This window comes from Podarcis cretensis, assembly GCF_951804945.1.
Source record: "Podarcis cretensis genome assembly, chromosome: 1".
Classification (NCBI taxonomy): domain Eukaryota; kingdom Metazoa; phylum Chordata; class Lepidosauria; order Squamata; family Lacertidae; genus Podarcis; species Podarcis cretensis.
Genome location: NC_137170.1, coordinates 113,103,860 through 113,126,388, shown reverse-complemented (window position 1 = coordinate 113,126,388; position 22,529 = coordinate 113,103,860). Strand labels below are relative to the sequence as shown.

The window sequence follows — 22,529 nt, the reverse complement described above, 5'->3', positions numbered from 1 at the left end:
GCCATGAAACAAGACGAACAAAAAACACTAACCTGAAATGCAAGCTGGAGTAAGAAAGTCTTTGTCATACACGTGAAGTCCAGCCAGAAGGGTGTCTGTCGAACCACTTGTTTCAGACCACAACACTGAATTGTGCCTCCTCCTTCTTGATTGGTGCCCAGAATTTGATGCTGAGAGGAACAGAGAAGGAAGAAAAACATGTGTGGCTGGGAGTACTGATGCTTCCTGGTTTCCACTTGGGTTCTCTTCCTATGTCACCTCATCTAAAGAAATTAAATGGGATGGTTGTTGGTGGAATCTTCAATCTGCTCCAACCCTTTATTTGCTATACTAGAATGGGAGCAGTTTGAAGGGCATAGCAAGTTGAGATGTGGGGGGAACTTTATATCCTGTGATCCGCAGCACTGCAGACACTTCCAGCTCGGCATGTGATTTAAAAGATAAGCTTTCAAGTGCGTGGAATAATACCCGTTTTTTGCAATCTCGTTTTAAAAGTGGCAATTTCAGTATTAACGAGAAGATCATATAATCACTGTGTTTTGAGTAGCTTTTAATTTATCCTGTGGCATGTTTCTCAACAAAAAAAATTCCGTTGAGTGTGATCATATTCTCGTTTACTTGAACTGAAATGACTCCTATTCATCCATTTTTATAGGGATTTAAAAGCTGGTAATATTCTTCTGGGGGAAGATGGCTCGGTACAAATAGCAGGTAATAATCATGATCATCAAAGCTTCAAAATGTGTATGGAGAATCTGAAATGTGCCAAGAGACCCAATTGAAGTTTTAACCTTTTTAAAATGTTACCAGGTTGAAGAGCCCTGGTGTTCATTGATGACGAGCCATAGGCTGAAGCACCCACTGTGCGCTTAGAAAATGTTTATGTGGGTTGTGAGGTTTAATCCTTGCAAGGCGTGAAGCTAATGTCAGAGCATTGGTTAAGAGTGGGCGCTGGCGAGTTCTCAGTTCAAATTTCAACCCTCACAGGACCTTACTTAGAAAGCCTTAGGCAAGCTGTTGCTACGTATTCCTTCTGCAAAACTTTATTTTTAAGATACAGTGGTACCTCAGGTTAAGAACTTAATTCGTTCCGGAGGTCCATTCTTAACCTGAAACTGTTCTTAACCTGAAGCACCACTTTAGCTAATGGGGCCTCCCGCTGCCACCGCACAATTTCTGTTCTCATCCTGAAGCAAAGTTCTTAACCAGAGGTAATATTTCTGGATTAGCGGAGTCTGTAACCTGAAGTGTATGTAACCTGAAGCGTATGTAACCCGAGGTACCACTGTACAAACAGAGAGGTGATGGATAGAAAAGGGAGACCTGGGTGGAAGACGGGTCAGAGTGGGTTTTCCTCAGGGTATGAGGCTGAGGAGGAGGGAAGCTTATTCAGGTGAGAGCAGAGATGACACACTTCTTTGCATGTGGATTGAAGATTAAGGTATAATATTATGATTATTATTAGTGTTATCCTCAATGTTTGTTATTTCTCTGCTTCTTTTCTTCCCTTTCTTTCCTAGTTCTTTTCTCTTTCCTTTCCTTTTTAAATTTTATTTGTTCTAGGTATTATTTCACTGTATTGTGAAAACTTTAATAAAATCTTTTGGGGGGAGGAACCAAACAATAGTGGGTAGTATTGACAGTTTATTTTTTTAAAATTACCGATATATCATAGTAAAGTGATTTTTTTATGTACAAAATACTATGTAAGCAGAAGGATGTCCCTTAAAAAAACACTATGGTCTATTGTTTTAACAAGTGCGGGGGGAGGATCAAAACCTTTTCCTTGGCCTTTTATCAAAATAGCAAGGAGACATAAATTGACAAGGCTGGAAATTTTAATTTTGTACCTCTTTTGTAGTTACTTGATGAAAGATTTTCATGAAGCTAATTCATTGTGGTCACTGATCCATCTCATGACCAGTGTTCCACAGTAAGGACAGTTTTGTATACTTTAAGCTTACATCTTGGCACAGCGCTTAGGTCTTAACAGTTGCACTAACACAGTTACGTGACTTTTAAGAAAACAAAAAAAACATGCTCTTCATGTATTTGCATAGTTTTACTTTGCTAGACAGGCAGAGTTGTAAAGAGCTTTTGGCAAGCTGCTGAAACCCCACCTCCAGAACAATGGAAATCTTGTTGCTAGCATTTTGACCCCGGGCGCTGGGCCTTCAGCAGGTGTTGATCAACAACTTAGGGCCTCCCCCCCCCCCCATATCCATTGGTATTGGTATGGTTTCTGGGCAATGTACAGTCATACCTTGGATCCCAAACTCCCTGGAACTCAGACATTTTGGCTCCCAAAAGCCACAAACCTGGAAGTGAGAACAGACTTCCGGAACAGATTCCGTTCAACTTCCAAGGTACGACAGTATTGATACATCTCCCAGGACTGGTTTGAGGGTCAGAGCTCAATGGCGGCTTCAACCAGCGGTATATCATGAGTGAAACCGCTTTCAAGCTCCTCTGACACCAGCATCTGGAGTGCTGAGGGAAACCCAATTTACAGTTGGGCGCTGGCAGCGGCGGTTTCACTCAGGATATACTGCCAGGTGAAGGTGCCATCGTGCTTTGGCCTCAAACCGCAGAGGGAGGAACCAGCTACATTGGTGAGAAGCTGGGGCCGATGCAGCTTGTTCCTGCTTCGGCTGCCCGTACCTCAGCGGAGCAGTTTAACATATTATTGTTGTTGTTGTTATTATTATTATTATTATTATTATTATTTATTATTATTCCCCACCCATCTGGCTGGGCTTCCCCAGCCATTGTGGGTGGCTTCCAACAAAATATAAAATAAAATAATAATATAAAATAATAATATAAAATAATACAGTAATGCATCAAACATTAAAAGCTTCCCTAAACAGGGCTGCCTTCAGATGTCTTCTAAAAGTCTGGTAGTTGTTGTTCTCTTTGACATCTGGTGGGAGGGCATTCCATAGGGCGGGTGCCACTACTGAGAAGGCTCTCTGCCTGGTTCCCTGTAACTTGGCTTCTCTCAGTAAGGGAACCGCCAGAAGGCCCTCGGCGCTGGACCTCAACAAAGCCCTCTGCCTCTGGCTTGCATGACCCTGAGAGTCATTGGGGCTCGTTCAGCTGGGGGACAGGAGGCTTCCCCCCACCCCCAGTTGAGGGGGTTCAACAAAGCTCTGATGCTCCTTCAGACTGGGCGATGTATTTCCGCTTCTTCTTCCCATCTTAGGAGACATTGTGATATATCAGCATATCCCAGTATTTAGCTGCTGATATATCAAAATGTTGAAAACCAGGTTTCGCCCAGCCCTAGTTGCTGTATTTTTCCAGATTTTTCGGCGTGCTGCCTCATGACGTCGCTTTTATTTAGCAAGTACTCCAGAACAACGCACTCAGAAAACTGCTTTTCCTTCTACCATGAAAAATCTGACGTGAAAGAAGAAACCAGAGGCCTTTCTCCTGGGCATGGTCGGCCAATTGGTGCCAAAGAAGGACAGAACTTTCTTTATGTATGCTACAACAGCAGCAAGAATACTTACTGCAAAGTATTGGAAGACACAAGATTTACCCACCCGGGAAGAATGGCAGGTGAAGGTGATGGACTATATGGAACTGGCAGAAATGACTGGCAGAATCGGAGACCAGGGAGAAGAGTCGGTGGAGGAAGATTGGAGGAAATTTAAAGACTATTTACAGAAACATTGTAAAATTAATATCTGTTAGAAGGAGGTTGGAATAATATTATATGATTTTAGCAGGAATGATATAAAGGATTTGGGAATAACTGACTGTTAATTGGTGAAAGGAGGAAAAGTAAAGTTACATTATATTAAGACAATTTACAGGACAAAAATTTTAAAAGAGGGAAAGGATTTGCTGAAATAGATAATCGACCTAGAATACAAAAAAAGGAGGTGTGAGGAGGTCAAGGAAATAAGCTAATGAAAGAATAGTAACGAGGAGATCTGATGCATTTTCTTTTTTGCGTTTTTGTTTTTTGTTTAATGGGTTTCATTTCTCTGATTTTTTTTCTTCCTTTTTTATATTGTGGAGTGTTGTTTTGTTTTTGTTTAATGTGGTATGTTTATTTTTCTTTTTGTAATGGTTGAAACTTTAATAAATATTTTTTTTAAAAAAAGAAAGAAAAATCTGACGTGAAAGATCTGTAACGGATCCTCAATGTTTTCATTTGTATGGCATGTATACAAACAACATCCTGGTTTCTGTGCGGAAGGGTTTGATGAGTGAGGTTTAGGAGATACCTTTTTCTTGCCGCTTCTCTCTGACTGGCATGAGCTGTCAGTTTGCAAGATTAGTTCATAGGACAGAGATGGCAGATACAGAGACGGTACTGAGTCCAAGTATTGTCCATGACAGCAGTCATTTGCCATAGCTCAGGCAGACATGTATTTCCCCTTTGGATCTCCTATATTCCCATGATACTAGATTTCCAGAATACTAGGCATTAAATTAGGCACCCCCAGACTCGGCCCTCCAAATGTTTTGGGACTACAGTTCCCATCATCCCTGACCACTGGTCCTGTTAGCTAGACATGATGGGAGTTGTAGTCCCAAAACATCTGGAGGGCCGAGTTTTGGGGTGCCTGCATTAAATAATAGTAATAAAGAGCTATCCACATGCTCTTAATTCTAACACCTACTGGCCGAAATAAAACAAAGTCTTTCCTTTTTCCATGTAACCCCCTATATTTTATTTCTTTTTCTATGTTCACAGACATTTGTGTGTGGTAATAACTGTATTAGTCAAGAACATGGGAGCCAACTCCTAGGGGCTGAGGTCCCTTCGCCCCCCCCCCCCAACGTTGATAGGCATTGCCATTCAGATGGGGTGTGTGTCGCATCCTGTGATTGATTATGTGGGGCTTAACTTGCCCGCCCAATTATTTTATTCAAGTTGGCACCCCTGGCTCAGAATAATTCTGGGAACTTGTTTGTGGGGGCTATTGACACCTTACCAGCATTGGATAAGTGTTGGTGACAACCTCTTAAATTAATCTGTAATGACTTTATTGGCGAAAGAGATGTTTGCGGTGGTCTGCTTGTCTACCACAACACTCCATATCGTTCAATCAAGTCTTTGTTTTCCTCCCTCTTGAACTCTTGCTATTTAATATCAGGAGCACGAACAGAGGGCTTGTATTTAGTAAAAATCAGAATGCCACTACTTTAAGCTGCTGTAATTTTATTCCAGGGACCAGAGAATTTTAACTGGCCGCATAAGGAGGGGCAGACGAAACAGATGCTGATAAAGGTTTCTCTGCGCTCAGAAAAAGCGAGCTCTTGTTGTTCCTTTGATCAATGTCTCACAAAGAGCATCTTGATCAAGTGGCTCTTTATTTTTCTGGAGGGTTGCATTTTTTTTCTTCCTTCGTCGTATGCTAGAAAAACTCTTCTGCTCTCCTGTTGTTGTGGATATCTTTGGAGAAAACAAGGCAGTTCAGACAAAAAAAGGCAAGCATGTGGCTTTGAGGATGTGGTACATCCTTGAGCACAGAACTTTAAAAAACCCCTTCAAAATAAGAACGGTTCCCTCGTTGTGGGCTTCCCATAAACACCTACCTAGCCATTATAGGAAATAGCCCTTGTCGTCCAGAATTCTTTGGTCTGTTCAAGCAGCAGGACTGCTTTTATTAATTGCCTCTTTATTTACACCCACACTTAGCATCTTAATCAGTTTCTCCCACAGCCCTCACATGACTGTTTAAAATTCTCCCTCTGATCTTGCAAAGTTACTTGAAGCAGAATATGAAATAACTGTGCAAGCAGCTCTCTGTTGAAACTTTGATGCATAGCTAAAAATAACACTCTTTAAATTCTCAATGGAGCGTGTGGAAAACTGACCCAGAATGCTTTTTTGGAAGCAATAGACCTCTTGTTCATGTCCATGGGTATTGCATGCCTTAATACATAAGGACAAATATTATTTAAAGGTATGATTCACGACGGGGAGAGGCGTCTTATGACTTACTATGCAGTTTATAGAAGTGTTATTGTTACACCTACTGAGAAAACATTTAACTTCACAGCTTCATTTAAATAGGCGTTTCATATTTTATGTTGGAATCCAAGTGGAAATAGCATAGTTACCTCAGTATAAGCTAATCAAACACTAAAAGGGTTTCCTGTCTTCTATTCCTAGACTTTGGCGTTAGCGCATTTTTAGCCACAGGAGGAGACGTTACTCGGAACAAAGTAAGAAAGACATTTGTTGGTACTCCATGTTGGATGGCCCCTGAAGTCATGGAACAGGTACCTGTGTGATACACCATTCTCCTGGCCTTCCTCGAGTTCAGCATCTCAGTGCTAAACTAACCTGTCTGTCTTATGTTTTCATGCAATAGGTGAGAGGCTATGACTTCAAGGCTGATATTTGGAGCTTTGGAATAACAGCCATTGAATTAGCAACAGGAGCTGCGCCTTACCACAAATATCCTCCGATGAAAGTAAATACAGTTCTGAAATTAAGAATGAAGTCTAATTTTGTATAAAAAGTAGCATTGCATAGACGGCACTGTTGTGATTCCCCCCCCCCCCATTTTGTTCCCCGCTAAAAGTATGAAGTGATGTTGCAAAGGGGTTTGTGTGCACCATCTTGGAACTTTGATGGTGGGCTTACCAGATGAGACACCTAAGGGTGTTATCCTCCTCCTTCAATGTGACAAAAAATGTCCTCAGCAGTCCAGTGGTGTTCTCCTCTGTTTTGGTACAGATTGCCCAATGGAAACCATGCAGCACTATTCCCAGGAGCGTTCTTGGGAGCAACACTACATTGTGATGGACTGTTGTTCCCGTGAAGCCTTCTTTCCCAGTTTAGGAGGGAATGCGACTGGCATGCTAAGGGCAGCCTAGCTTCCTGTTTTGAAACAGCAGTGAAGCACTTTTTTCGTAATTAAAAAAAGAGAGGAACTCAAGCCAGGTCACCCAGATTTCTGAGAATATGCCAATCTCTCTCTCTCTCCCCCGCCTCTCTTCCCCGCTTCCCACCTTATGTGGAGTAGCACAGGCATCCCCAAACTCGGCCCGCCAGCTATTTTGGGACTACATTTCCCATCATCCCTGACCACTGGTCCTGTTAGCTAGGGATGATGGGAGTTGTAGTCCCAAAACAGCTAGAGGGCCGAGTTTGGGGGTGCCTGGAGTAAGCAAGTTGTCCCATGGAAGGAAAGCAGGATGTCATTCTGTGGTGAATTGTCAACACAGTTTTATGATACGATACAGTAAAATCCATAAAACCCAATTATTAAAACCAAATCAAAACAAGAGGGTGAGTTAGGAACCGTGAGAAAAGTAGGCACCAGAGCTTTCTAGCTTGTTTTCTCTAAGGTGACCAACATAAGCTTCTTTCTGAAAAAGGATTGCCAGAATAACACGCAACAGTGGCCTGTGTTGAATCCCTTGTGTGCTTAAAAGAAATCTTGTCAAGCTACCAAGTAAAATACCAGCCCTTCCTGAGCAAATCCGAAAATGTGAAGGTTGAGATATGCATTGCAAGATTGGACGGCATTGCTAGTTATTGTTGCTTGGGGCTTGTATGAGTGCCAGGTGTACTGATGTGCCAACTTGATGTTTGTTTTGATTCAGGGTTCTGTTAAACATGCGTAAGTGCGTACACATGCACACACGCACTATCGCTAAGATGGCCAAAAAGGTCTGAGCAAACAGATCTGAACATTGAAAATGTCTTATAGTCAATGCATAGCAGCTTCCTCCTAGGCTGTTGACTTGCTGAAGTCCTTCTCCTTCCTTCTTCCCTGTATCCTTTCCCCAAAGGATGTGCCAACATCAGTGATGACAACTGCACAGCCAGTGCTAATATTGTCTCCCCCCCCCCCATTTTTTACTCTTTCGGTCCATGGGACTGACTGAGAATGACAAGCTTATATCAACTCGGCGCAAGCATCTTTAAGGTCTAGGTGTTTGCATGCATCTGTAAATGCTCATATGCGAATCTTTGTGGCCTTCTAATCATCCAGTTTTAATCAGAAATAAAATTTGCATATATGAAGTAATTTTTTGAGGAATTTAAAGTATTGAGTCATGTATGAATTATGTGTTAATTAAAATTATAATGCATAAGATATTTATTAATATTGCTAGTTGCAGGAATTGGGAATCTGTTCTAGGTTTCTGCTTGAAGTATTGTTGGTAATTTATGCCGGGGGTGATGGACCATAGCCTAAAAAAGAATGTGGACGACAGATACAACTTATGTTCCTTCATTATTTCATGCAATACAGAAAGAATAAGGCAGGAGTCCATTAGGCAAAGACCCCCAGAAATACCCAAACATATGTTAGGGTCATAAGTGAATTTTATTTAGGAACATAAAAGGAGCTATGAACTTACAGAAAGTGAATGCCATATTTATATAATGACATAAGAATAGTTGCCATAATATGAGCATGTATATTTTGCAGTGGCTATTTAGATGTCCTGGACACTGGTCTTAAAAGAATGGCAACCCATAGGACAAGTTTGAACAAGCTCACTCTCCTTGGCCGTGTCTGTCACAGGGCTGGAAAAACACTGCAAATTCCTAGGATCCAGTTTCACATATTCAGAAACTAACCCTTAACAGAGCTGAATATAGCAGTGTAAATTCCTAACCAAACAGGCTTAAACTTTTCGGTGCCTAAGAAACCAGATACCTGATATGTTTTTGGTCCCGGTTTTTGGTCCTGGTGTTGCAACTTCCGTGACTCTTGGCTCAGTGCTATGCTATTAATGTGGATGACCTCTGGCCCCTCAGTTTGATAGTAACAAGAGCAGACAGACGTATTGAAGATGGCAGTGCCCGGTTTCGTTTTGATCTCAAAAAGAGTATGTCCATTAGCAAGGGTGTTGTGCAAAGCCCTTAAAGGCGCCAGTGTGTAGGCTCATGACACAACTTGCATGCGTGTACAGAGTGTGTCCAACCAAATTAGGAAGGTACAGATGGCTGGGGTCTAACTTAGCACTACAGTGTGTCCTGCCGCCGTGTAAGGTCAAAGGGCAGAATATTGGTCCCAGCAAAAAAAATCCAGTACTTGGGCCCCCAGAACCACCTCCTATAGTGGGGTAGCATAGCTGACAATAATGCCAATATATTTTACACCTAGCAACCAATGTGCCCCTTGGGTTTCAGATAGTACATGGGTAAAGGGTAAAGGAACCCCTGACCATTAGGTCCAGTCGTGCACGACTCTGGGGTTGCAGCGCTCATCTTGCTTTATTGGCCGAGGGAGCCGGCATACAGCTTCCAGGTCATGTGGCCAGCATGACTAAGCCGCTTCTGGTGAACCAGAGCAGCGTACGGAAACGCCATTTACCTTCCCGTCGGAGCGGTACCTATTTATCTACTTGCAATTTGACGTGCTTTTGAACTGCTAGGTTGGCAGGAGCAGGGATTGAGCAATGGGAGCTCACCCCGCCGTGGGGATTCGAACCGCCGACCTTCTGATCGGCAAGTCCTAGGCTCTGTGGTTTAACCCACAGCGCCACCCGCGTCCCTGGTACATGGGTAGATGAGTCTAAAAAGCCTGGCACACAAATTTTCATGGCTGTATAGCGGCTGCGGTGGCTCATTTTCCAGAAGTAATGTACTTAGTGTTACTCTGGAAGTGTATACTTGATTCTGGTCAAACGAGGCCTCCTAGGAGAGTTAACGCTAAATACAACACTCTCATCATAATTTGATTTGACTTTCGTATATGTTTCTAACTGCTATTGTGACATAGTGTTTGTTTTAACCTGTTTGTCTGATACCGTTTCTCTTGTCGCCTTTGGTTTTAAAATAGGTATTAATGTTGACATTGCAAAATGACCCTCCAACGTTGGAAACGGGTGTGGAAGATAAAGAAATGACAAAAAAGTACGGCAAGTCCTTTAGAAAATTAATTTCGCTGTGTCTTCAGAAAGACCCTTCTAAAAGGTATGTCTCTTTAAAAGAAAAAGAAAAGGGAGGTGGGAAGGTTAGAGTTTGCTGAAAGTTACGCAAAGCTAGTCTGAAGTAAGGGAGAGAATAACTTTAAACTGCCTTGTTTAACAGGGTTTCTTTTGTTTAAAGGTCCATCTGAAATATATTTGGCACCGTGTTGGGTTATAAAGATGCCATTTTCAGCATACTTGAGAATTTGTTTCCGAGAACTTCAGGCTGTAGGAACATTGGCTGTGAAGACTATATGCAGTATTTTTGCATTGTGAAGCCATGTTTCCTTTTCTATCTTTCTTTTCATCTTTCTGAGTCTTGCTTTGAATAAACTCAGTAATTATTTGAGATGTTATTCTGGAAAAAAAGAGGGAGAGAGAGAGAGCATGCGTGAGAGCAATCTCAGATTTTGAACAACCCAGGGCTTCAGACAACCACCCGTCTGTTTCAGTCACCTTACCCAGACCGCAAAAGCAAGCCCCCACCTCAAAAACATATTTTTCTTCTCTTTTAGGTGGCAGTGATAGCAGCAAAGTTGCTTGGTTTGAGGGGACAAATACCTCTATCCCTCACAGTTCCCTGACCTGCTGGATAATAGCACCCATTCAGGGCTGGGTACCATATAGTTCTCACAAAGATTGCTATGCTTGGCTGTCTAGTTGGGGGAAGGTGATTGGGGCAAGCAGGGTGGAGAAAGGTGGGAATTAATATTTGAGCCATAAAAGTTTTGGGGGCTTTAAAAGCCCCCTTCTTACTTACTTACTTACTTTTTTGGGTACTTTTTGTATTTTTATGTTGTGAACCTCCCTGTGATCTTTGGATGAAGGGCAGTATATATGTTCTGAACCTGGCTTTGAACAAATCCCTCTCTTTCTCCTGTGGCAGACACATTCACAACAAACATGTATTTTTTTTAAAAAAGAAAAATAAATCTAGAACAGTTTAAAGCGCTCCAGAAAGCAGTTTCAGTTAAAAACGGCCAAAACAATTAACAGTTCTAAAAACCTTCTCTCATCCAGTGATCTTAGGGTTGTCAGGGAGTTTAACTTATGTAAGGAATGTAGCTATAATGTGTTTGCATTTCTTAAGATCAGGGCATAAAAGAAATGTCAGTAGTTCATTGCCAGTGATCTTACTTGGGTTAATTGCAAATAAAAACGGTGAAACAAGCCACATGCCCATTCTGTTTGTTTGTTTGTTCCAGTTCAAATGGAGCAGTTGTGATCATAACTGAGAAATTTGGAGTTGCGAATGTCTGCTATAAGTTAGCCTTTTGAATTCTCCAAGAGTCCCTGATTTTCTTTTGTTCTGCATCCTGTCTTCAAATTCTTTGGCCTTCCACTGTCTCTCTTATTAATTTCTTATTAATTCTCAATCCCCAGGGCATGTGCTTTGAACGCAAAGGTTTGCCACTTGGCAGCAGATAGAAATGTGTTTAGTTATTCAGTCTGGAATGCTCCAGACAACTCATTTCTACTAAGCTGCTAACTGTTCACAAATTGCCTACTGTTTCATTGTTGGAATAAAATAAAGCAGATGAGCAGTTATCTCCTGGGAAAAGGCATCAGGGCTATCCATCTTTGAAAATAATGATAATAATATTATAAGTTTAATATTTTTATTTTGCACAAGCTGTGGTTTTTCTTTTAAGTTCACAGTAGCTTGATGAATATATCTAGCATCTGGCATCTCACAATATGCCAACTCTTGCTGCAAAAGGTTCCTGTTTTCATTTTGATTAACGGCAACATAGAAGTCCTATAGCCCCCACCCTGGCTGCAGATTGAGAACTGATCTAGAACTTCCGTACCTGATTGCAAAGAGTGTTTGCTGCAGCTGTGGAATATTGCTGTGGATACAGAGCAAAGGTGAAACCGGACTGGTATAAGGTAGAACCAGTCCTGTTTCAAACAATATGTGCTTATGGGCAGTGAATACACACACAAAATAAGGGATATATCAAGAGAGTCATATGTATTGGTTCAGTGAAAGGAATTGGCTAAATGCAAGGTTTCTCAGGTGATTTGATATCAAGGTTTTTTCCTTAATTATTATTATTTTTTACTTCAGATTTGTTCAAAAGTGAAGTACAGCTGCTTTTTGAACCCACATTTTATTGGTTTTCTCAGTGTTTGCAGAACAGTTATTCCTATTCAAAGCTGCTCCCACCCTCTTTTCCCCACTTTCTAGAGGATCACTCCGTTAGGTGCTGCGCTGCAGATCAGAGGAGGCAGAGAGGGCAGTGATGGGAGACCTCAAGCATGGTTAGGTCTTACCAGACGTTGCCAGTGGTGTCATTTTCCCATTAGCAGCCAACACATGAGAGCTTTCACTATTTCTGGCTGTAGTTGCTGAGCCACCAAAGTGGCTTTTATCTATTTGGGTTGCTTTGTGAGAGGCGTCTCGAAATTCCAGTCGGTTATTTCTAGATTGTAATTAACAGTTTTTAAAGTATTCAAGGTGAGATGAGCCAAATGAGATTTATTAGTGCCCTCGGCCACAACCTCGAATGCTGCTGTTTATTCAGGCACGTTTAGAAGGCCTTATCTTTTTACGTATCATTTCTTAGGGGTATTTTCTTTTGCTGCCTATGTTGATCTGCTGAAGACACAATGTTTGCACTTCCCTAGTAACTATTTGCCTTAATTTTTTTTTAAAAAAATATATTGTCAGCCAACTTCAGTTTGCAAAATAAGGACTGTTTATACTGCCCTCTCTCTCTCTCTCCCCCCCCCCCTTTAAAGTATCTGTTCTTCCCTACCTAAAACAGCAAGTTGGGTTAAAATTCAAGGCAATATTTGGGTACCAAAGGACTAATAATGTATGTTTTAATAAACAATTGGAACAGATTCTCAATCCTTTTGTAATGAACTTGTTGAAAGCAGCTTTTTGAGCTATGAGGTAAACTAGAAAACGTGAGTTTCTAGACTGTGTGGCATCTTTACATTTTTAATCACATGTAGATTACAACTGTAATTGACTTTTTTAAAAAGTCATACATTTTGAAAGCTTATGTGCCCCCCCCTCTTTCTCTCTCTCTCTCTCTCTCTCTCTGTGTGTGTGTGTACACGCGCGTGTCCAGAATGGTACTCACAATACCATTCTGAATACCTGTCTCAAAAAATATGTTTAATCACTGGAAGTTTAATGTTGGATTTTTGAACGACAGCTGTCACTGCTGAATACATTAAATCCTGTGTACTGAGTAGTGTTTTGAACTGTATATATTAGGAAATAGTTTTGTGTTTATGCTCTAACCTAACTTTTAATCTCTTTCAGGCCTACAGCAGCAGAACTTTTAAAATGCAAATTCTTCCAGAAAGCAAAGGTAAAAATAATTAATGCCACAAGTAAACTGACCCTGTCTTAATATCAGTTGGTTATTTATTTATTTATAATTTTACTTTCTCGGGTCTGCCCGGCCTTAATTATAAGGCATCTTTTGCTTTGCAGACTAGAGAATACTTGATTGAAAAACTGCTTACAAAGACGCCTGACATAGGACAAAGAGCCAAAAAGGTAAGGATTCTCACAACTTTTATTCCCTAAAGTGTAAGCCTCTTTGTTGGGGGGTGGCAGTAATTGCTTTGGACTGCCAGGGGATCCCAAGTTGGCCTGCAAGGCAATTTCTTCCCAAATCATGCCCACCTGTGCATTCAGGGTTCAATCCTGCTGGGATCTTCTTCACTTTCAAGTTACTGTGTATCAGCCCTCCAAGGCGCAGTGGCTGTCCACTGTGTTTATTTAATATTGGATATTCAACTGCAGTTGGCAAAACAGAGTCTATAGCTGAGTGGCTTTTGTTGCGTTACTTGACCAAATACATGTTAATATGATTAAAGCCTGGAGCTGATACTGTACTACTCTATTATTCTTAGATATTGAAAGCCAATTTCCTCTCACACAGAGATATAATTTTTTTCCATTACAAATGCATAAGATTTATCTACAATCTATATAGAGAAGCAATATTTCAGGGTGACTTTGGTCCTGTATTTTAGTACTGAAATATACAGCAGAGGGCAGCAGTGCACTTGCAAGTGTTTAATATTGGTTCAGATGAAAAGGGGGAAAAAACAATGGCGTTTTCCATTTTTTTAAATGTAGTAATTTGTAGTACCAATATAATTCCATTCATGTTAGGATATTTCTACCCTTTACTTTTTATTTTTTGCCCTTTGCCGACGATTGCATCAGCAACAATATAGGCTATTAGGAGATTTACAATACGCTCAATATGTTTAATGAGCGCTCCACAGTACTGCAGCAAAGCTGTCATTGTATCGGTATGAAAAATAAAGGTTGGGGAGTCACTGCTGTTTATTATTAAGAACCATTCTGATAAAACCAGTCCTTGACTTCTGAGAAAGGGCTGCTCTGAGGGAGAAAGAGGTTCTCTTTGGAAGAAGTGCATGAGTATTTCCAGGTGCAATGTGTCAAATGCCCGAGTACAGTTTTATGACAGATTTTGCATTTTGGCCTTGATACATGTTTCTTTTTTTTTGGGGGGGGGGCATCCTGTGGCCCTCCAGATATTGCTGGACTCCAAACTCCCATAATCACTGACTGTTGGCCATGCTGGTTGGGACTGATGGGAGTTGGAGTCCATGCTGGCTAAGGTTGATGTGAGTTGGAGTCCCTGCTGGCTAGGGCAGATGGGATCTGAGAGTCCAGCATAGGGCCATTAGGGTGTGTTTCACCATTCCCTTCCCAGTTCATATTTACTGTATAGTTATGGCTAGAACTATGTACTACTTAATCGCAGTAGAAAAATAATTTTGAGATGCAGAATAGAGTTCTCTTCATTGCCCGCAGTTACTTAGCTCTGTTCTTCAAAGATTTAATCTGTATGGGGTAGCTCTGGGTTTATACACCTAGATTAGGTGTTAAAATTCTGAAATCAGAAATGGTGATTTTATCACTATTGATATAAAACTGAAAGCAAATGAAGAGCAGGAATTGTAGCACATTTGTATGGGTTTATCTTTCCTGTTCCCCTGGTCTTGCATACTTGCTTTAAATGCCTGTGCATGCAATCCTAAATCTGCCATAGTGCTCTTTTGCTGTTGGAGAAAATTTACGGGGACATGATTGTGTTCACCACTAGAGGGGGCACCCAGAACAGATCATTTCAGAGCCTGGTTTGAACACCATATATGTAATCTTATTTTCTTTCCCCCATTCTTCGGAACTTGATGGGAAAACTCAATTCCCTGCATGTTTTCCCTTTCAGGTTCGGCTGTTCCACTCAGACTCTCGGGCTGATTTTATCATGCATTCACAGCAACCTCCGTAAGGCATAAAGCTAGCAAGCGAAGAAAGTGGATAAATGGTTAAGGGGCATTTTTATTTTATCTTAATGGGATGAAGGAGAGAGGTTCACCTGCAAACTCCCTGCTGAATGATGCATGCCTTCTTATCTGCATAGCTTGATAATGTCACAGCAATGTATTTGAAGACCTAATTATTATTATTTTTTTAAAAAAAAAGTGGAGAAAGAAGACTCACAAGGCTTCTGGTTACAAATCTATATTCAGGTATTCACTTAGGCTCCCAAAATACTTGTAGCAGTGCTATACAAAGCACCAGGCTTCCAGATTATGGCTTAATGTAGAACAGGAGGAGGAAGTCCCTGCTGTTAGCCATTTCTTTTAGATCCCTTATCTTAAAAGATTAACATTGTGAATGAAACTTGCGGCATCTGACATGCGAATATTTAAGGTGGAAAAGTAGAATACAGTGGTACCTTGGTTGTCGAACAGATTGGCTCCCTAACAAATCAGCTCCTGAACGCTGCAATCCTGGAAGTGAGTGTTCCAGTTTGTGAACATTTTCCAGAAGCCAAATGTCTGACACAGCTTCCGATTGAGTGCAGGAAGCTCCTGCAGCCAATCAGAAGCCATGCTTTGGTTTTCGAACCATTTCGGGAGTTGGAACGGACTCCCGGAACCGATTAAATTTGTGAACCAAGGTACCACTGTACATATTGCTCATTTTTTTCAGTTAAACCTTTTTGGGCTTGTTCAGTAACCCAGCCCCCCACCCCTTTGTAACTTTGCTAGGTTGCTGCTGTGAATATTGAAAGTTTGTCAGTCAGCTGGTAAAACCTGGTTTTTTCTGATAGTTGGGAAATGTCTGGGAAGGGTGTGGTAAAATGGATGGCTTCCCAGTCAGGCAGGTCTGAAAAGATATGTGCATAAACATGGGTTGCAAACAAACTCACTTTCCGGGTGACTGAACCCTGGAATGTTTATTTATTTATTTAAATTTATATACACCCCCCACTTCCCAAAGGAGCTGGGGCGGTTGGGAAAATCACCAAAAATGACAGAACGATACAATTAAAAGCAATATAATAATGTTCAAAAACATTAAAACATACACATTGAGAAACATACTGTATTTACACAACACAGGCTTGGCAGAGATTGATGCAATAACTGCTGAACTGGTGTTACCTTGAGCCAACAGTCCTTGTTCTGAGCGTTTTCATGACAACCGCATTTAGAATTGTAGAATTGGAAGGTTGGAAGGGGGTCCCTGAGGGTCATCTAGTCTAACCCCCCATGGTTCTTGGTTTTGTGCTGATTATTGTGTGCCTGCAGCGAATTGCCGGATTTGTTAATCATGGATACTTTTCAGCTGGCTTGGTCCTGATGTTACGGACGGGATTCTTCGATGCAGGAGTGAGATATCCTGCTCGCCCCCTTACCCAACCTGGCAAATTCCACCAAATGACACTGCATACCCACCATACATTTAAAGCACATGGCTCTCCCCCAAATAATCCTGTAGTTTGGTAAGGATTCCCCTGGGTCCTGTAGTTATGTGAGTTGCAAGCTACAGTTTCCAGGATTCTTTGCGGGGGAACCATGAGCTTTAAATACATGGTTTGTACATAGCTTGAGTGAAAGGATATTACTCTCTTCTTATTAAGAGAAGGTTTCCTACCAGAAGCTTTAAAGGAGATTGAGGTGGTGAGGCTTTTGTTGAAAATGCCTTCACTAGATCCTATCTTGGCATGTAACTGTATGTAATCAGCTTAGTCACCATATCTACCCATTTGGACCAGTATAATCTCCACAGACTGGTTGTGGTTCTCCAATGTTCTCCAGGGTCTCAAGCTGAGGTATTCACCATCACCTGAAGCCCTTTAACTGGGGCTACCAGAGACATTGGGATGCGGGTGGCGCTGTGGTCTAAACCACTGAGCCTAGGGCTTGCCGATCGGAAGGTCGGCGGTTCGAATCCCCGCAACGGGGTGAGCTTCCATTGCTCGGTCCCTGCTCCTGCCCACCTAGTAGTTCGAAAGCACATCAAAGTGCAAGTAGATAAATACCACTCTGGTGGGAAGGTAAACGGCATTTCTGAGCACTGCTCTGGTTTCGCCAGAAGCGGCTTAGTCATGCTGGCCACATGGCCCGGAAAAACTGTCTGCAGACAAACGTCAGCTCCCTCGACCTATAAAGCGAGATGAGCGCTGCAACCCAAAAGCTGTTCACGACTGGACTTACTGTCAGGGGTCCTTTACCTTTACCTTTACCAGAGACACTGAACCTGGCACCTCCTGTATACAAGTCTACTCAGTACCCCTGAGTTTCTGGTTGCTCCCCAGTGTGTGTGTGTGGGGGGGGGAGATAATTATACATCATTGGGGGGTTTTGAGGCACATTTTTTTCTATTGCTTTTGTTCAATTTTTCATCCCATTCTGTTGTCATGTTTTAGCAAACTTGAAGGTCAATTTTGAAGGATATAAATATACTGATTATCATCTTAGTATTAAATTAGTTATTTCAAAGACATTGTGGTTCAATGTATAGTATAGTGGGCCTAGACTTTGACTGCAGGAGATCAGTGTTCAAATTCTGCCTCCCCTCAGACTTGCTTGTGTGGGCAAGTCACACACTTTTAATTCTCTGTCTGTAAAATGGGGCCATAAAGATATAATTGGCTAGCATAAACAAGGCAAGAGAGGAAATGATTTTTTTTCCCTTAAACATTTTAGCTTCTTCACTTGCCAGCAGGAAAAAAGACCGGTGTTTAAAATCTCAAATTCATTCCCCAAATCAGGATTGCCAAGGATAGTAAAATGGCAATTCATATTTATTCTCTTTTTTATTACTTTACCTTGCCTATACCTTTTTACGGCTATTAACAAGCAGTGTGATGTCATCAGCAAAAGTTGAAAGAACCGCTTTTAAAGCACATCTCCTTTCTCTCTATAAATTATCCTAATTGCCTTAATTAAATGAGATGATATTCATTTTTTATAAACATCTTTTATGGTAATTAAACGTATTTAATTATAACTGAACAAATGAATATTTGATGAGTTGCTTGTAGTGCGACAATGGTTCCAATTTGCGTATACTTTAAATTGAGTTGCAGTGGCTTAAAACTGAATGAACCATGCTTCATAATCCAAAACTGCTTTTAAATCATGGAGTATTGTCAAATAATCACATTTTTCGTACCTTAACAACTGAAAATGAAATTTCTATACTAGCGGTATTGAGCAGCTATTTCAGAGTTGACAATATACATCCTTTTAATGGGGATCGAAAAATCCTAGTTGTCCAGATTTTTTGTTTTTAATGGGAAAGGTAATTTTAGCTCCTATCAGTTTTTGATTCTGGTCCAAAGATGTTTAGAACTTCTTTTTTTGTATTCATAGCTACTAAATTTGGGGAAAGCAATGTGTAGAACCATTGATTACATCTATCTGGATTGTTACTTAAGAGTGAGACGCCGGTACAGTACAGTGGTACCTCAGGTTAAGAACTTAATTCGTTCTGGAGGTCCGTTCTTAACCTGAAACTGTTCTTAACGTGAGGTACCACTTTAGTTAATGGGGCCTCCTGCTGCCGCTGCGCGATTTCTGTTCTCATCCTGAAGCAAAGTTCTTAACCTGAGGTACTATTTCTGGGTTAGCGGAGTCTGTAACCTGAAGCGTCTGTAACCTGAAGCGTCTGTAACCCGAGGCACCACTGTGCTCATATCTTAGCCTGAATTTAGCATCTCCACAATCCGTTACTGAACTGAGGCATCATATATGCACCAAATTCAGAGGGTGACTCCCCCTCCCTTCCTATGAGGAACGTAAGGAAGGACAAAGGTATTGTATACAAATACTGCAATGGAAGTGAAGAAAGGCTTGCCAAAGACGACATTCTCCAACTTGCTCGTGAATTTCATCCAAGGCTGAAAAGAGCCCATACAATTAGACTGAGAGCTTGCGAAACAAACGTGTCTTGTTCATTCCTGGTGATTTGCAATGCCTGCTGTCATTTGAGACAGTCCGTGACGGGCTACCTAATCCTAAAGGTGACCTTCGGGATCTTAGATGCACCTTCAGGTGACACTAGCTGCAGTTGTACTGCCTGCCCCGAATTAATGTCTTCTCTTTTCTCGTTAGCACAGGACTAAGCTACAATGAGTTCTTAGAAATGACCTTTGTTAGAAGATTTCTGGCACCTTCTGACACAAATTGCTTGAGTAGTAGCCAGAAAAAGGGAAGAGAGAAAAAAAGCACAAACACATCGAACCTCAGTAGAAGCTTGTGCGGGTGGCTTGCTTTTTTGCCATTTCTGTCATTGTGGTGTTGGTGGTGGTGTGTGTGTGTTTGTGTGTGCCTACCCTCTAATTTGTCCTGCATTCTCATGTTCCAGCTGACGTTCGTATTGTCTCCTTCCACAGCTGTGGCAGTGTTGGCAGCAGCTTGCGAATTTCCCCCTCCTTCCCTGCGTGAACAGCTTTCTGTTGCACATTACCATGTGCTGAAGTGCTGTTGTGTTACCTACATTTTAAATGTCAGCCGCTCTTATTCATTCTTTTTTATCACCTGCATGTTTGTCTGATTCATGTGCGCTGTGCCCTCTATATGTGTTAATTTGTCTTTCTGAGAGTGAAGGTTCCTTTTTGTTTTCTTTATGAAAGTTACAAATAAGTTTGCCTTTCCTGCTGGAAGGAAAGCTTTTGTTGCAGGGAGATAATAGGACCCAAATTAGAAGCTCTTTTTTATTATTATTATTTTCCTCCTCCATCTGCCAAAGCAGTGCTAATTGTGGCACATGGTATGATGCAACGTGCTATTTCCAGTCCCCAAATTCCCTAAAATTCTTGATACTGGCACCCAGTTGTGCAGTGCCCTTTTCTCTCAAGTGCTGACCTTGGTGGGTTTTTGGCACCAGCTGAAAACTTATTTATTCACCCATATCTTGAATATTTATTGCTGAAGGTGAGCCCCGCCGTTGCTAGACATGCTGATTTCCCCCCTTGCTGTCTAAGGGGATAGTAGTTTGTGGTTTATAATGTGGTCTTATTACAGCGGTTCCTCGGGTTAAGTACTTAATTCGTTCTGGAGGTCCGTACTTAACCTGAAACTGTTCTTAACCTGAGGTACCACTTTAGCTAATGGGGCCTCCCGCTGCCGCCGCACCACCGGAGCCCAATTTCTGTTCTCATCCTGAAGCAAAGTTCTTAACCTGAAGCACAATTTCTGGGTTAGAGGAGTCTGTAACCTGAAGTGTATGTAACCTGAAGCGTATGTAACCTGAGGTACCACTGTACTTAGAAAATGTATTTGATGGGGGGCGGGGTTCTCCAAGTGGTATAAAACTAAAGTACTATGTTTTATGCATTGGGGACGAGATTCAATGAATGAGTCCTGTCAGCGGAAACCCTGTGCATGGACTTCCATGTGTGCAGTGGGGCTTTCCCCACTCTCTCCTGCTTTGTGCCCCTTAAAGTCGCTCTGGGGAGGAGCTGGGAGAAGACACAGGAGCAGTGCATGGAGGAAGGAGAGCAGGATCATCCCTTCCGGCAAGCCAAAATGTCTGTCCTGACAGAACAATTGACGTAGCACCATGCTGAACTCCTCCCTCTGTGCCCTGCTCTAGGATTGTATTTAATGAACAGCAGGCTAGCAGTGCCTCAAATGAATAAAAGTGAATAAAACAAAAGAAAGGATAGCAACTTCCCAAGTGTGGTTCCACAGTTCTTACTAGAGCTTCAACACCAAACCCATAATGGATCTTGCCCTAATCTCCTTTCCTCCACCTCCCAGCAGCCACTTTTGCCTTCCGCCTCGCTCTATGGCAGCTATTACTAGCTATTACATCGCCCGGGACCAGCTTGAGGGCCGCAGCGTGATGGCGCCTTCACCTGGCAGTATATCGCAGGTGGGGCTTGCTTGCACCTGACTCCCTCCAGTGCGCGGCGCACGGAGGGAGCAGCAAGATGCATCGCCCCACGAGGCACTAGCGTGAAACCACCGCCACTCTCACCAAAGGAGCTGAGGCAGTTTCGCCCCAACGCCTCACGGGGCTGGGGCCAACGCATCTCGTTCCTCCCTCCACTTTTTGACATTGTGATGTATCACTGTACAGTCATACCTCAGGATAAATACGCTTCAGGATAAGTATTTTCGGGCTGTGCTCGCGGAGACCTGGAAGTAACGGAGTGTGTTACTTCCGGGTTTCGTTGCTCGTGCATGCGCAGACGGTCAAAATGACGTCATGCGCGGAAGCAGCAAAACGCGACCTGTGCACGCGCAGACGCACTGTTGGATCTTACATTCTGTTCAGGATGATGTTTGGCAGGTGATACATCACGATGTTGAAAAGCTTGACATCGCCCAGTCCTAGTGTCCATAACATCTTTTACTTAGGTTTTTCTTGGGAGACCATCCGAGTTATATATCTGATTAATTCTTGATGGTTGTTCTTTAGCCACCCTGCCAAGTTTGTTTTAAAAAAAAAAAAAGGCAGGCAATAAACCCTAAAATTAAGTTCCTGTTCATAATCCTGGAAATTAAGATTAGGGCACTCATTTCCTCATCCCGCCATTTTCATGAATACTTTGAGCCTTGCCATTTTGTATGCTGTGCTTTATTCTTCGCCCCCTGCTCCCTTCCTGTGTCTCAGTAAACCTTGGGCAATGTGAACTAATTTAATTTTAATAATTATACCCTGGTGCATCTGCTGATTTACTGAGCATTGCTCTTAGTCATCATGTGATTTCTGAGAATTTTTGTCAAGAAGCGTCAAGCAGCCTGGCAACATATTATTTTGATCAAGCAGGCTGAGGCATAACACACAATAAACTAGGAGGATACTGGAAATGTACTGTAGCGTCAGAAGGCCTCTTGACTTTAAATTCTGATGTGTGGCTTACATTATATTGGTATGCTTGATTGCCAGGCATATGTCCTGTCAGCAGTACATTTCTTAATAGGAATGAATCCATTTTAAATATTATATTTCATTTGTACCTATTCAATTATAATGATAGAAACTTGACCAGCAAGGTCAGAACGCTATGGAAAAGCCTTTTTATCACTCTCTTGTGTTGCTGGTGATATTCTGCCTTCATTCTTCCTTTTATAATGAATCTGTTAGAGATACATTATAAAAGGAAGAATGAAGGCAGAATATCACCAGCAACACAAGAGAGTGATAAAAAGGCTTTTCCATAGCATTCTGTGGGCTTAATTCCTTCACACACACTCGCAGCAAGGAAGGTTAGGGGAAGGGATTAAGGGCCACATACTATAAATTAATTATTCTACTTAAACTTTTTTTGTTTTTCCTTTTTAAGAAAAGCAGTTTAAGAGCCAAAGAATTC

The 22,529-nt window shown here is 41.8% G+C and overlaps 1 protein-coding gene across 4 annotated transcripts in view; it reads left to right on the top strand.

Moving 5' to 3' along the window:
* STK39 (serine/threonine kinase 39) overlaps positions 1-22,529 on the top strand; it is a 105,900-nt gene that overhangs the window by 43,542 nt on the left and 39,829 nt on the right. For all 4 annotated transcript variants that reach the window (XM_079979394.1, XM_079979396.1, XM_079979397.1 and 1 more), the window contains exons 5-10: positions 656-711; positions 6,137-6,246; positions 6,339-6,440; positions 9,774-9,907; positions 13,184-13,232; positions 13,358-13,423. In XM_079979394.1, the coding sequence (XP_079835520.1) occupies positions 656-711; positions 6,137-6,246; positions 6,339-6,440; positions 9,774-9,907; positions 13,184-13,232; positions 13,358-13,423 (517 nt within the window). The remainder of the gene's footprint in view (positions 1-655; positions 712-6,136; positions 6,247-6,338; positions 6,441-9,773; positions 9,908-13,183; positions 13,233-13,357; positions 13,424-22,529) is intronic.